Source organism: Vombatus ursinus, unplaced genomic scaffold, assembly GCF_900497805.2.
Source record: "Vombatus ursinus unplaced genomic scaffold, bare-nosed wombat genome assembly UNPS02005659.1, whole genome shotgun sequence".
Taxonomy (NCBI): Eukaryota; Metazoa; Chordata; class Mammalia; order Diprotodontia; family Vombatidae; genus Vombatus; species Vombatus ursinus.
Genome location: NW_020945437.1, coordinates 2081210 through 2098070, shown reverse-complemented (window position 1 = coordinate 2098070; position 16861 = coordinate 2081210). Strand labels below are relative to the sequence as shown.

The window sequence follows — 16861 nt, the reverse complement described above, 5'->3', positions numbered from 1 at the left end:
GGGGGAGGCAGAAAGAAGGCTACAGGAGGTAGGAAGTAGGATAACTATCCCCAGGTGAAGCTCTTATCTTGACAAATGGAGAGAAAAATTCTAAAGAGTTTTAGGACTTAACTCCATAAAGATGTGAGAATTCTGATTAATTTTATGTTTAGTTAATTATTTATTAGCATCAAAAGTGAAATAAGAAAATGTATATCCTCTCTTATGAAATGAATAATAATTTACCAAAGAATGGCAGTAGTCAAATAAAATTTACAAACGTAACATTAAGTGAGTTACAATTAAGACTAGCCTAATAAGTCAGATTGACCTAACCATTCATGTTTGAAAAACAAAATTGATTAAAAATGGATACTGCTTAGACTACTATATACATAGCTAGATGGGCAGCCCACTGAGTTAGTCTGTATACGGTATTTAATCATGGAAAGACACTTCAGTGGGACAATAAGTTTGGCAAAGAATTAGTAGGAGTTAGTAACTGGATTACATGTGAAAAATCTATAGGTGCTTTTAATTATATCAAACTACAGACAGTTCTCAATTTAAGTAAATTCTATTACTCTACTGCTGTAGGAGTAGCAGCAGGACCCCAGTCTTTGAAGGCTTTCAGGCTGCAAGCACAGAGCTATGGAGGGGGCAGGGCCATGCAGAGCCCGGAGAGGGGAAAGGGAGGTCTTTGGAAGGGTCCCCTTACACAAATGAGAACTGGCTGTACTTGCTGTCACAAAAGTCAATCTCTTGGGGCAGCTAGGTGGCACGGTGGATAGAGCACCGGCCCTGAAGTCAGGAGGACCTGCGTTCAAATGCGGCCTCAGACCAAACACTTGACACTTGCTAGCTGTGTGACCCTGAGCAATTCACTTAACCCCAATTGCCTCACCAAAAAAAAAAAGGCCAATCTCTTATTAGCAAGATTTGTCCAGTGATGCCATTTATGCAGCTAAATATCTCCTAAGAATCAAAATTACAAGTTTATATTAAAAAAAGTAACAATCCATGTAAAGTGGGTCTAAATATTCTGCAACATTATCTTTATGACTTAAATCTGAGAAAGAGAATTAAAGACATATGTATTATTAGAAAAAGGGTTAAATAGGTCAAAGAATCACAAATTTCTAGCTAGACAAGGCCTTAGAATAATCTAGTTTTTATATGGAAACTGAGGCCCACCTAAGTTCAATAAATTGTTCAAGATCCACACAGAAATAAATGGTGGATCAGGGATTTAAACCCAATTCCTTTGACTCCAATGTCTGAAGTATTTTCACTAATCATACTGTATCCTGTAGTAGGGTATTAACAGATGGTGAGCCACTGGAACCTTAGAGAGATCAAAAAAGACCAAAGAAAAACCTCTAGTGCACTGGATGTATCCTTCATGAAGGATACGTGGAAAGATATGACTAAGAATCACACAGGATGAGAACCCAATGTAATGTACAATAGAGAAAAGCAGTATCCACACTGATGAAACCACAGATCTATCAAATAACCAAAGTATAATGTTAAGTATAAACTTGTCAGCTAGCTCAAGAAGACCTTCAGTTCCAATGCTATCTGACAGCTAAATTCAAACCAGAAAAAAAATGAGAATAGAAAAATGTCTAATTGTATCACTATGAATAAAAGTAGATCAATTTTATACATATAGGCATCAAATGAAATGGCAATTAAGCCCAATTAATCTATTTACTTAATTTCAGTCTGATAGCAAAATAGTGATTTATTCACCATAACTAATTGGCTATTTTCTTGTTCCATTTTTCCTTCAAAAAGGTAATCAAAATACAGTGAACTTTATAGAAAAAATTAAGAAATACTTTTTTTTTTAAAGAATGTTCACAAAAAATTTAGCTCTCATTTTCAAGGTGGTTTCTTGAAGCCTCCTCCATCCACTAAGCTTTGGAGTGAGAAATCCTGGCCTCAAATTCTGGCTCTGACAACTAACTGTGTGACCTTAGGCAAGTCACTGAATCACCATATGCCTCAGTTTTTTAAATTGTAAAATTAGGGGAATGGACTCAACAGTTTGAGGTTCTATAATCGCTAGAATTTTCTAACATGTTTAAAAATCTTCCAAAGAGTTTTAGTAGATTTTGAAGTCAGTTAAACATAAAAATGTAGCACTTTCCAATTAAGTTTACAAGAAAAACTGACTGACATCTGGGAAGATAGAAATTTACTAACTAAATTTCAGCAAAAACCTTTACACAATTGGTGTACAAGGTTAAAAAGTGAGTACTATGATTTAGTAAACACAGCCAACCAAATACTTTTTTCCACCTAGATCTACTTTATCATTATGAGGTATCTTTTTCAGCTATGATGACCATTAAAACCAAGTATCTGAGTAAACTGAACTTAAAACCAGCCCTTCAAATGGCTGTATCACAAAGAGTTGAACCAAGAGTTTCCAGAATAATGAAGCAAATTCAATCATATTATGCTTACTAAAAATATTGCTTTAGTGAGAGAAAAAAGGTTTTCCTCCCTGTTCAGTAGGGAAAAGAAGAGGTAAGTATTCCTACTATACAGCAGTCTTAACATACAAATGCCTTTAGTTTTGGCCTTACTTAATCCACAGTGATTGCTAGGGCTAATCCAGTCTCCAACTCCATATGCTAAATAATGCTCATGTAAATGAAGGACAGCATTATCACTTGCTTTTGTCCTCACCCACGCTAATGTTCCCTCTTATCACCAAAAATAATAGAAAAATTATTATATTATAGAAACATCAAAAACTTTAGATTAAAACCTACAGTATCAATACTACTAATGGTAAGCTACCTAACAGAACATTTATTAAGTGCCTACTACGCACCACACACTCTACGTGGTATACTCTATAGCTAGGATAGGGATCTATGATTTCATTAGTATAGGCAACTTCTGGTTCCCTTCTTCTATTGGAAGCTGACACCTTCTCCTACTGGAAGCTGACACCTTCTCTGGAACTTAAGAGTCTTAACTTCCTGGACAACTAAGAAACTGAGATGTGTTCAAGATCAAAAAGTCACTAGTAGGGGCAATTAGGTGGTGCAGTGGATAGAACTCCAGTCTTGAAGTCAGGAGGACCTGAGCTCAAATCCGGACTCAGACACTTGACACTTACTCGCTGTGTGATCCTGGGCAAGTCACTTAATCCCAATTGCCACACCAAAAAGCAAAAAAACAAACAAAAAAAGTCACTAGTAATCTGAGTGGGGAACTCTCAATCCATAAGATTCTCAATCCACTAAGGCCCCAAATTAAAATAACCGTCCTCAAGGAGGCTGCATTCTATCAGCCTGAACAGGAGAAAAGCAAATATGAGTAACCATCTGACTCGGTAGGCTAAAACCAATAAAGACACAATAGGACCTCAACAATCCTTTGCCTCATTTAATGTTAATTCATATTTGAAGCCAGTGCCCTCCAAAAGCCTGTTTACATTCTTCCAAAACAATTCAATGGGAAGCTCTGTTCTGTATTATGTCTACTTTATATCCATACACTGCTAGAAATTTGGCATTCCTTGTGATTACTTGTGATCAACACAAACCTGAAATAATTCTGACATAATTATCAAAAATACAAGAAAATGGCCAAAAATTAAAAACTAAATTGAGATTAAAGCTTAGAATTTTTCTGAGTAAAATATTTGTAACTTTTAAAAAACTTTTTAGATGTGGATGATTACTTTGGCCCAAATGTAACAATTCCAAATTAGTTATATTTGTTATAGATTGTTTGCAACAATAAACTATTACTGTAATACGTATAGCCAATTAAAAAGTTTTAGGATACAAAGGCACAGTTTGAAAATCATAATTTCCTAACTCCAAAAGCTGCAACTTGAATTTTCATCAGCTATAAATTAAGATGGCAATGCAAAATTCTTTTGCATTTGATACCCCAAAAGGTCACTTTTCCTAAACAGCATTTTCCCTTCCTGATGTTATCATCAGGTGCCATCTACTTGAACTGTCCTGAAATGCATACGTGCAACCCAATACCATCATCCTTTCTCATTCTGCCCACTCCACCAAAAACAAGCAAAATAAAGCAGCAACTAGCATAAGTATCTCTTATTCAAATGTGGAAAATAGGAAAAGAACACTGACTAAAAATCAGAGGCTCAAATCCCACCTCTGATGCTAATTATCTGTATGATTTTGGGAAAAATCATTTAACGTCTGTGAGCCTTGGTTTCCTCATCTGTAACATTAGTAAAATGGACAAGATGGCCTCTAAGGTCCCCTCCAGCTCAAATATTATCATCATTCATGATCCTATGAGGTTTCCACAAACTCTCCCCTACTCCCACCTTCCCTTCCCTGGAGAGATGCAACACCATCCTTCCAGTCCCTCAGGCTCACAACTTAGAAGTCACTCTAGACTTCTCACTGTATCTCACCCAAGCTAATGCCAAGGCCTGTCAATTTCACCTCTGCAACATCTAATACCTCCCTTCTCTCCTCCCCTACTGCCACCACTCTAGCGCAGCCCCCCATCACCTGCCACCTGTATTATTTTAATAGCCTGCTGGTGGGTCTGCCCACCTCAAGTCTCTCCCCACTCCAATCCATCCTGCTTTCTGCCACCAAAGTCACTGTCCTAAATCCAAAGGTCTGATCATGTCACCCCACTCAAACTTCAGCAGCTTCTATTACCTCCAGGACCTCTGGTGTAAGGGCTTGTTGAGCCCTTTTCAAGTCTGCTCATCCACCACTGGTGTCCACCTGATTCACCTAAGTCTCTCCTGTGGCTCCAACAAGCAACCATGGTCCCGTAAACTGTCTTGGCAGACGGGCTAAACCAGGCTGAGGGTAATTGAGGAGCCTCAAACCTATGGGGGAGTTAGGGAGATGTCTACCTCAAGCATGTGAAGACTTCCTCCGTGGAATGAGCCAATAAAAACAATTTGTTCCAATGGCCATGAAGGAGGCTTAAACTGGCACTGTGGAATGCTTAGAGCTTGGTGAGATATCGAAGACCTCAAGGTTATCCACTAGTGATAGTGGTTTCTTTACTGTTTCATGAACCAGACCCTCCATCTCTCCTCTCCAGAAATTCTCTCTGGCTGTCCCCTACACCTAAAATGCTCTCCCTCCTCTGTTCCAACTACTGACCTCCTCGGCTGTCTTTAAGTCCCAAATAAAATCCCACCTTCCATAGGAAGCCTTTTCTAACCTCTCAATTCCAGTAGTTTCCCTCTTTAAATTATTCCCTATTTATCCTGTAAAAAGCTTGCTTGGTATGTATTTATTTTTGCAAGTTGTCTCTCCTATTAGACTGTAAACTGCTTGAGAACGAGGACTGTCTTCTGTCTCTTCTTGTATTCCCCAGTGCTGAGCACAGGGCCTGGCACATAATAAGCACTTAATAAATATTTATTTGGGGCAGCTATGTGGACAAAGTGCTGGGCCTGAGGTCAGAAACACTCATCTTCCCGAACGCAAATCTGGCCTCTGACACTTACTAGCTGTGTGACCCTGGGCAAGTCACTTAACTATGTTTGCCTCAGTTTCCTCATCTGTAAAATGAGCTGGAGAAGGAAATGATAAACCACTCCAGTATCTTCACCAAGAAAACCACAAATGGGGTCATGAAGAGTTGGGCAAGACTGAACAGCAAATATTTATTGACTATGAAGTTTGAAAAGCTAAGGAACTTCTTTGGCTTTTGCAGTTTGCTCATCAACTGAATTACTGTCCTCAAAGACACAGAAATTCTGAGGAAGATTCAGAGAAGGGTAATTTCAATGAGCTGAGGATTTGAAGAAGCAGGAAAGAAGGCCTGAGAGGACTGCTTTACTGGAATAATACTAAAGCTATAAATAGCTTCAAAAACTGCTCAAGATCAGAAACCGTATATCTTGAATAGATATGGGAGTCTAATGTGTTTGAAAGTACATTTCAAACTTCTTAAGTTGACACAAAGGAGAGCAACGATGTCCTTCCACAAGCCTCCGATTCCTGCAAAAAAACTGCCGGATTGGATGGACCACAGGTCCTATGACCAGGTGGGGTAAATCATATGTTCCTGGGTGTATGGACAAGTGCATCTCAACTTAAATTAAATGTAAAGTCCGGCTAGACACATACTTCGGCACTTTAGGCATGGACGGGGGAGGTGGAGAGAGGGCTCCCCGCCTCTCCCCAAAGAAGGCCTCTGGTGATACTGGTGACAGCTCCCAGAGAAGTACATCTGAAGGGCATCCCCCTTCCCCTCTTCCGGCCCTCCCCCCACCACTTCCCCCTCCCCCAAGGAAGCGGCAGCCGGGGCCCCGCAACGCCAGGCCGGGAAGGCGGCTGCTGCTGGCTCTCCCACCGCTGCTCCCCGGCCCAGGGCCGGGCTGCCGCGGCCTCTGCCCAGCTCCTTGCGCCTAGGACCGGGGTCTCCTGGGGAGCAAGGGAGGCCCGGAGCTGGAGGCAGCCCCGACTCCTGGGGAGGCCGAAATGTGGGGCCGGGCCCGGAACGAATGTCACCGGGAACGGGTGACCCCGGCGCCGGGGCGCAGGCTCCAGCCCTCCCCTTCGACCGCCGCCGGACCTCCCGCCTCCTTAGAGTCAGCAGTCAGTACCTTGGCGGCCGCCTGCAACGCTGTCCGGGGCCCGTGGCTCCTCAGCACCGGGGCAGCTGAGAGCCGGCTGAAAATCATGGAGGCCGCCATTTCTGAAGCAGAAGCGGACCCCCGCCGCGATCCGCGCAGGCGCCTGAAGCTGAAGACAGCCCGTGGGCAGGAAAGCCGCTCTATCTCCCCCAACGACCCGGACGCCCCTCTCAACCTTTGCTTGGCTGACGATTACCAGGGAGGAAAGAGGTGTGAAACTCTATGGTTGTCAGACTCCCTGGCGCCGCCTTGTGGGAGGTGGTGTTGGCGTGCAGCCCCAAAGAGGAATTACAGGGGTGGGCGTTGCCGCTTGGAGCCTCAGTGCCTTAGCCTGGCCTGGGCTGACCCAGCACTAGTCTTATGCACTTTAACCTCCCTGGCTAGGGGCCAGAAGTTAATAGACCAGAATCACAATTAACAGGGAGTTAGTAATATGATTAATATATTAAGTGGAGGTAGAATTTCTTGCCACATAATGATTAGATTCTTCTAAAAGCCGGAAAGGAAGGATGTTTAGTGGTGCAAAAACAAGAATTAAGCCAAAGAAACCAACTAAACAAAAAACAATAGCATGGCCTCAAGGCAAGTATAATCCTGAGAACATAGGAACAATAGCTTTATCTTTTTTTTATCATAACCTATGATTTCACTGGGACAGCTAGGTGGTACAAAGGATTGAGTAATGGGCCATGAGTCAGGAAGACCTAAATTCAAATGTGATCTCAGACACTTAGCTAGTTGTGTGACCTTGAGCAAATCATTTAACTCTGTTTGCCTCAGTTCCTCATCTGTAAAATGATCAGGAGAAGGAAATGGCAAACCACTCTAATATCTTTACCAAGAAAACACCAAACAGGATCACCGAGAATCCAATAGTCTAAAAAAAACACTGAACAATAATATGTCATTGATCTCTTGGGAACCCCTGGTGAAAAAACTAACCTCTGCAATGCAAGGCAACCCCTGGTTGGCCATTTAGAGCCCTTCCAGTTGTCTGGCACACTGGTCCAATGTAAAAGTCTGGAGGAAGATGAGACTTGAACCCAGGTCTTTCCTGAGCCTGGTTCACTAGCCACTATACCAGGCTGCCTCCTCTGTGTTCATCCTTATATAGTGTTTTAAGGTTTACAACCCCTTACAAAAATCCTGTGAGATAAGTGGTAACAATTGTTATTATTCCCTTTTTTACAGATGAGGAAACTGAGGTTTAAAAAATTGAACTAATTTGTCTGAGGTCATATAGATAATAAGTATTAGAGCCAGGAACTCATGGTTCTTGTCTCCAAATATCAAGCATTTTCCACTACAGCACAGGATAAATAGAGTAATAATAGCTTACTAGTAGTGAGCATTTATATGGTGCTTTGTGGTTTGCAAAGCACTTTGCATATGTTAAATCATTTGAACCTCACAACAACACTGTGAGGTAAATGCCATTATTTTCCCCATTTTGCAGATGAAGAAATTGAGGTATAGAGATGTTCAGAATCACACAGCTAGTAAGTGTCTGAGGCAGTGTTTAAATGTAGGTCTTCCTAACTCCAAATCCTGTACTCCATCTGCTGCTAGAAGGAAAAAATGTTTACTAAAAAAGGAAAGGACAATACAAATCTTTTAATGAGCAATCAATCAGTCCTGAAGATGTAAGTAAATCCCCAGAGTCACAGGTCAAAATACAAAGGCCCCTTTTGCATAGACCCCCTCCGCAAATTCTGTCTTGACCTGCCTCCCACGTCCATGAGTGAAAATGGCCTATCGCTTTCCATCTTCTTTTCCACAACCATCTGCTGGCTCATCATAGTTCAATAACAAAGCTATCCAATCGAAAAGTTTTTCAAGCTGGGACAAATCTGTAGTCCTTCAGTATTTCCATGCCAAGACTGCTAAATTTGGAATCAAGGAACCTGAGTTCAAGTGTTCCTGCCTCTGTCACCTGATCTTGGGCAAATTACTTCCCCTCTCTTAACCCTCATCCTCTTTAGCTGAGGACTAGGTTGTCTCTAAGGACCCTTCCAGCTCTCAATCTGTGACTCTGTGATCCCAAGTGCAAAAATGAGACCAAAACCCTCCAGAAGCAACAGCTCAACCAGCGTTTAAGTGCCTACTATAGGCGAGATACTGTGCCCAGCACTGAGGATTCAAAAATAAAAACTCTGCCTCCAGTAGCTAACATTTGTAGAGCACATTAGGATTTGCAAGGTTTTACATGTTACCTCATTTGATCACAACCACCTCAGGAGATCGCTACTTTACCATGATCCCTATTTAACAAATAAAGAAACTGAGGCAAACAGAGGTCAAGTGACTTGCCCAGAGTCCCACAGTAATTATCTGAGGCCAGATTTGCTTTCAAAGTCATCCCTTTATTCACTACCCTTCTGACAAGCTCTGTCTCATATTCTGAAGGCCAAGTAAGCTACATCTTCCCTCAGGATCAGAGGAGAGGAGGGGAGGGGAAAGGAGAGGAATAGCTCAGTTGCCCAACTGGAACTGGCCAGTAGGGTAGCTCAGACTATTCACAGGTTGTGGTTTGTTGTTTGTCCTTTGTTCTCGAAGAGGACCATGACGTCAGGAAGATGATGCCATGATGTGCAAGGTAATTGGATTTAAGTGAGGGAGTGCTGTGCAAAGACACCAGCCGTACTTTCTCCTCTGGAACCATCTGGGTCTAGTGGCCAGATATAGATCAGGACAACTGGAGATGGTCCCCCCTCCATCAGAGACAATTAACAAAGGAGTCACTGAAATCCCCCAGAAACTAATGAGGCAAAGGGATTGGAGCTTGAAGCTGACAGACCTTTTGAATACCTCTGCAGTCAATCAAAAAGCTTCCTCAACCAGATCAGTCAACCAGAACTAGTTAAAAACGTCTATGCATGCTCTACAACCTGTCTCTCCAAGTTACTTCTCTTACAAACCATCATTACTATCTCAGGAACAGGCTTTCCAAGTTCTCCAGGTGGAAAGGTATACTCTAAACATGCACCAGACTCCCATTACTGATGAAAGGGACAGTTTCCGAAAAATATCAGAAGACTTGTATGAACTGTTGCAGAATAAAGTGAATAGGACCAGATGAACAAATCATATAGTAACAACATAAACAACTTTGAAAAACTTAAGAATTCAGATCAATGCAATGACCAAACAAGACTCCAGAAGACCAATGATGAAACTTTGCTACATACCCCCTGACAAAGAGCTGATGGACTCAAGATGTAGAATGAGGAATACATGTTTGGACATGGGCAATGTAGAAATTTGTTTTGCTTATCTATGCATATTTGTTTTTCTTTTTTTACTTTTTTGAGTGGGAGGTGGGAGAGAAAATAAATGCTTGTTAATTAAAAAAAAGTTGCTCAAAAATCCTCCCTCTCAACATGGCTAACCAACCAGAACCAGTTATAGAATGTCTCTGCATCATCTGTAATGTCTTTCCAAGGCACTTCCCTTATATATCATCATACTTATACTGGATGCATTCTCCCTGACATCCTCCAAGTGGATGCCATTTTCTCCCTAGTGTCCTCCATGTTGAGATACTATATGAGGCATTCCATGCATGCATCAGACCCCCATGACACCGATATTTAAATCCTATCTCTGACACATTCCAGCTGTGAGACCCTAGGCAAGTCACTTTACCTCTGATGGTATAGTGGATAGAGAGCTGAGCCTGGGATCAACAAGACCTGAGCTCAAATACAACTTCAGACACTAACTAGCTTTGTCACCCTGGAAAAAACATTTAAGCTCTTTTTGCCTCCTCAATTTCCTCAGCTGCAAAATAAAGATAATAATAACACCTACTTCCGGGGTTGGTGTGAGGATCAAATGAGATATTTATAAAAAATGCTTAGCACAGTGTCTGGCATATAGTATGAAGCTAAATAAATGCCTATTCCCTCCTTCCTTCCCCCTTCAGTGCTCTATAAATTATAAAGAAAGGTACCATCGGTTAAAGTAGTTTTCTATACCAATGAAATCACAAGTCCAGTCTCTCTCCCCTATACTTACACAGTTCTTGCTCTCCAGGATTCTACTTTTTATTAGGGACAGTAAGTCATGTATACATGTAAGTAAATATAAGGTAATTTTAGGAGGGTGCTAACAACTGAGGGGATCAGGAAAAGGTTCACTGAAGGAATGGGATCTAATGCTGAGTGTAGTGAGCAGAACCAGGAGAACATCGTACACAGTAACAGCCACATTGTGTGATGATCAACTATGATAGACTTGGGTCTTCTCAGGATTGCAATGATCCGAGACAATTCCAAAAGACTCAAGGTGGAAAATGCAATTTATTTACAGAGAAAGAACTATGGAGTCTGAATACAGATCAAAGCATTCTATTTTCACTTTTTTTTTGCTGTTTTTTTTCTTTCTCATGGTTTTTCCCTTTTGTTCTGATTCTTCTTTCACAACATGACTAATGTGGAAATATGTTTAATATGATAGTACATGTATAGCCTATATCAGATTGCTTGCCATCTTCAGGAGGAGGAAGAGGAGGAGGGAGGGAGAAAAAAATTTGGAACTCAAAATCTTACAAAAGTGAATGTTGAAAACTATCTTTATATGTAATTGGAAAAAAATAAAATAATATTATGTGGGGAGGGATTAAATAAATCACATTTGATTAAAAAAAAGAAATGAGATCTAACATAAGAAGGCTAAGGATTCTAAAAGGCAGAAAGTAAGGGATTAGAGCAATCCTTGTCTTTTCTCTCCTCGCCAAGTGCTTTCACCACAGGCCTTTTCCCCCCTTTTTATTCTCTCTCATTTACCAGCTCCAATGATTTCTATGCATGTCTGTTGGAGCTGACACTTCTTATTTTTCCAAGTTATCCCAATGAGGAACAGAAAACAAATAATCCAGATACGCTGAAATACAAAGAACTAGCATTGTGCTAAAGTCTTTACTGAATGAAGCAAGTCTGATAGGCAGACACCAAGTCCCCCACTCTCACCCCTCAAACCTAACTCTGCTTACAGTGGCACGTGACCAGAGCCCTACCCAAACATGAGCAAAAGCATAAATGAAAGAGATGCATAGTCAGCCAGAAGAGAAAGTAACAAAGTAAATCAACAGATCTGAGCTCCTTAGCTCCTTCCCCCCCCACCACAGGATCTGTGCTTTTATTGGTACAGGCAACCCCCTCTTCCAATGCAAATCAACATTTGCTTGGTGCAGGACTTTATTGCCCAGGGTTACACAGCAAGTACGTGGCAAAGACCACACTTGAACCCAGGCCTTCCTGACTTGGAGGCCTGTTCTCTATCCACTATGACGTGTTGGATACTAGAACTGTAGGAATATGTGCCTTTCAGATGAATTCCTTAAAAGCTCCCTGGCCAGCAATGCGAGGATCTAAGACATCTCCAAAACTCTCATGATGGAAAATGCTATCCACATCCAGAAAAAGAACTCATGGAGTTTGAATGCAGATTGAAGCATACCAATTGCTCTTTTTTTTAATTCTGTTTTGTTTTGTTTCCTGTGGTTCCTCTTATTGGTTCTAATTCTTTCTTACAACATGACTAATGTGAAAATATGTTTAATAGGAATGTATAGGTAGAGCCTATATCAGATTGTACACCATCTTGGTGAGGGAAGTGGAGAGGGGGAGAAAAATTTAAAACTCAAAAGTGTATTGAAGTGATTGTTAAAACTAAAAATAAATTAATAAAAAAAGAGAGAAAAAAAACTCCCTGGCCAATCTTTGATGGCTCCAAAGGGACAAATATTGATTAATATATTATTGCTTCTACTTGATAAAGTTACCAGGAAAGAAGTGAATGCCATGATCAGGCTGATAAGAACTACAGACTACTTTGGATATTAATCAAGAACGGACAGTAATCTAGGGAGAAAACTTCATCTTCTCCATTTTCCTTCAATTCATGAATCTGACATGAGAAAATAAATGCCTTTCACTTTTTCAACCATACATACTTGGGAATATTTTTCCATTTACACCAAAGATCCAAGTGAGAAATGGGCATGATAGGGAGTGAAGAATAGCAATGACTATTCTTGCTTGGGTAGCAAGTACATCATCTCCCAGAATCAGGCTGCTACACCTGCCCCTCAGGGTGCTAAGAGGTAACCTTGAGGTTTGGGAATCTTCTCTTTTCTCTACTACCTTTGGCTCCAATCGCAACCAATTGTGCTCCCCACATTAGTTAGCACCAGCAAATAGCACGTCAATTCCATTTAAGCACTTAACATTAATTGGCTTTTGCAAATTATTTTGCAAAAATTTTGCAAATTTTCAAAAATATAGCAAGAACAAATATACAAATATTGCTCCCCTTTAATCCTTCACCAAGTACTCCAGGCAAACTCTCCCCTATTCCAACTCGGTCTCTGGGAGGAATAGGCTCATGATATAGCTCTATTCCTACAGAGCGCTGGTCTCACAAAATTCATGTCCAAGGATGACATCTCTGCCAAATGAGTCTTTGTCTCAGCTACTACTGGGTTGGGATCCCAAAGGTCATGCCCAAAGATCACTTCTTGTTCCTTGGAACATCAATGTTACACTAGCTGCAAACTCAGAAAGATTAGAATAAGGGAGGTTCCACTCTCTTCATACTTCAGGGTCATAATGCTGTGCTGGCTGGAAGCCTGAACTCTTAATGCCCCAATGCTGAGGCACCTTCAGACCTTCTGAACTCACAAGGTGAGAGCCTCCACTCCCTTTACTGGTAACTGTGAGCTAAAGGTGGCACCAAGGTCCCCCAAGAGCACTGAGGCAAAGGAGGAAATGACTCAAGCTGATGGGCCTTTTTGAACACCTTTATGGTCAATCAAAGAGCCTCCTCTTCAACTATAGGTAGTTGACCTAAACCAGTTACAGAATATAGATGCATACTCCACAATCCTTCCATGACATTACCATTCCAGGTCATCAAAATTCTCTTGAAAACAGGAAGCAGGCTGCCCAGAGTTTCTACATCAGGAGAGGCCATTAGAGGTACTCTGCACACAACCCAGACACCCCCCCCATTATACTTAGATGGAATAATGCTTTGTCTAAGTTCATTTTCATTTTACTCCATGTATGATAAACTATAATCTTTAAGGTACTTTAAGAAGAGATCTGAGCAAGTGATTACTGTAAAACAGGTCAGAAGCAAAATATAATTCTATTCAATGATTTAACGTATCATTTTTTTCCTTAAAAATACTCATTTTATATGATATTTGTTAAATTCAGACTAACATAAAATAAAATAAAATAAAATTCACTTCATCCATTAGATAGGGAATTGGGGCAGAAAGAAGTTAAGATGCCATTTCTGAACCAAAAAGGCAAAAATCTTTGCAATCATTCTAAGAATTGGGAGTGCACATATTCAGAGATCCAGGCAGGCAGGATCGGCTCATTCAGTATAAGGATTAACTGAAAGCAGCTTGGGATAGTAGTGAAGGAGAGAATCATGTAGTGGCTAACTCAAATATTGCACACAGAGCTAAATAAAACTACTTGGCTGGATTTTTGCTTCAATGACAGCACAATGATGAACCAACAACCCAAAGCAAATGCCACAGCAGTATTTACTGTCACGTGTATGCTTCCTTAGATTGTTGATTCATTATGTGTTGTCACATAGCATGTCCTCCTATGGCCTGGCAGAGAGAAAATTTCTCACTTTGCTCTAGCTAGAAAGGATGACAGTAAAATGAAGTTCATATGAATCATGGTGTAATGAATAAAATTCCAAGATTCAAAGTTCTAGGTAAGAAAATCAATTTATTAATTAGGCTAGCAAATAATAAATCAAGGCTAGTGGTCTCTCTCTTGGTGATCAAAGATAAAAAGACAGCATCTCGTGTCTCCTTAACTATCTGTGTTTTTCCATTCTGAGAGGGTCCTTCCCTGACACGCAAATGGCAACTTTAATTGGTAGATATTTAATGAGAAGGTTGGCTGAGAATTCTCAGTCCCTTCCCATTACTTCATTGTTGAGGGCAGGGAGGCAGGTGGTATCAGCTGAGGAACAAGGCCTGATCATGAGCTTTAGCAGGCTCCAGCAATGTGGGCAAGAAGAACCACTCCATTCTGGCTTGATTTCTCCTTCCTCAGTTAGGTCACCCCAAACTGTAAAGATAGGAACAAAGTCACACAAGTAGCTCTAGGTAGCTCTTGACCAGCTCAGTTTAGTTTTTGTTTACAGGGCAAACAAAAGTAAGGCCCATTCCATACCTTGGAAGAGATAAGAATGACATTTCTCAGCTAAAATGGGCTTTGAGGGTTTTCTCATCTAAGCTAATATGAGAAATGGTCTTTTGAACAGAAAAGGGAATGTTACAAATTAATATTAATAATCAAATGATACAGCATTAAAATTAATTTTCCTCATTCCCTCCTTTGATTTCCTGAGACACAGTCTCCTCAATGAATCACTAACTGATCTGAGATTTTAAATCTCAGTATTGACTCACCAGAATACAAAAAGACCTGGAGGTGCTACACACTCATCAAGCGCAGTGTGAGGGAAAAGAAAGAGAGAGATTGACCAGTGCACTGACAGGAGCTGTTGGTGGCAGTCCCCTTCAGCAAAGCAGGCGTTACAAAGAACAATTGAGCATAGGAGAAAAATGAGAAGGAAGAGTAAAGAGTCTCAGTAACCTCTTTCCACTGTCCGCTCCATCAGTTCATTATATCTTAGAGCTCAGATATCTTATATAGCTATATGGTTACTGAGAACATCTACTATTGCAGTCATCTGGTCTTCTAGAAATCTCACTACCTAGGCATTCTGGAATAGGCTGGTTCACAGAACAGCTTCTTCTAGTAGATCTGCTTTTCTGGTTCCTTTTTCTGTTACACTCTCTTGACAAATAGGTCTCAATACAATCACTTTAATTTTGCTATGTCAATAATTAGGTCATGTGGTAAAAGCTAGTTCAAATCATATAGCTCTAGTAAGAACATCAGATTAGGAACCTCTTAACCAGAGAATTTACATTTTTCCATACTCATTGCTGCTCCTATCCTTATCTAAACCAGATACTCGATTTAGACACTGCCAACAAGGCTGAAAGGATACTCTAAAAGAATCTAGAAAGATCTAACTTGTAGAATGAGCCCTTCCCGTTAACAAAATTTTTTTTTATATTTACCAATGTAATTATTTCAACTAAGGTTTAAGACTATTTTTTAAATTGGCATTTTCTCAAAAAAATTTCACTCTAGTTATTCACTCCAATTATTTACTCTAGTTATTCACTTTTGGCTGCTAATTCCCCCCTCAGGAGGATGAGATGCTAAGGACCTAAATCTACACAGAAGCACATAGTTAACAACACTCTTTGTAAGTACGTGATTTTTATGACTGTTTGATGGCCACATAGATGAATTTAACCAAAAGGTGCTTATTTTACTCCAACTGTAACAAAAGGCTATGATAAAGTACATGGATAGATCAAGTAAATAATTCTAGATTGTATCAAATGAGTTGTCTATAGTAAACCATGTTTGCCCTTCAGGTCATGCTCCATACATAGGTTTTGCCTGGGTAAAATTGGAATTTCCTTTGAGGTAACTAGGTTATTCCATAAGTTATTCTCCTTTAAGGTTACCAATTGTGCTAAAATTCTTTTCTTTAACACAGAATAGAAAATGTTTATAATATTAATGTCACTAAATAATAGATTTATACCTTGATCCCACAAATTGCAGTAACATTGTCCAATTATTCCTATAACACTCAGGTATTTCAAGGGATCTTATTTTATACATGATTATATAACTACTAATAGACAGATGACAAACTCAAGTACTCATCTAAATAGTTGTTTAAGATATATAAAGGATTATAATTTCAGATTGAATAGCTCAGATCTTATACACCTGCATCTTATTGTAGTAGCTCAGATGTGTTTTAGTATTCACCTATTAGAAAAAGATTTAATATTATGTTCATATCTTCTACTGATCACCTGTCATAATTATAGAAATTTTCCGTAAAAGAAAAAGCTACGGAAAAATGTTCCCTAGCTTTATGTCAATTCCAGGCTAGAGTCATATAGGTAGCCAATTGTATTGACAGAATGTCATAGCCAGGCTTAGAATCAGCCATTCAAGAGGATATGTCATACTGGGGAAATTGAGTCAAGAGTGTCTTGCCTCAAGCCCATGCCAAAAGTCACTCTCCCAGCTTTCCTATGAGACAGAACTCCACCTGTAATTCATGGATTTCACACACACACACACACACACACACACACACACACACACACACACACAC

At 40.2% G+C, this 16861-nt stretch overlaps 1 protein-coding gene across 1 annotated transcript in view; it reads right to left on the bottom strand.

Moving 5' to 3' along the window:
• The window catches only part of SUCLA2 (succinate-CoA ligase ADP-forming beta subunit), a 53004-nt gene extending 45966 nt beyond the window's left edge, over positions 1 to 7038 (bottom strand). Inside the window, exon 1 of the mRNA XM_027848322.1 lies at positions 6572 to 7038. Within this exon, the coding sequence (XP_027704123.1) occupies positions 6572 to 6661 (90 nt within the window). The 5' untranslated portion in view covers positions 6662 to 7038. The remainder of the gene's footprint in view (positions 1 to 6571) is intronic.
• Between the last annotated feature and the right edge of the window lie 9823 nt (positions 7039 to 16861).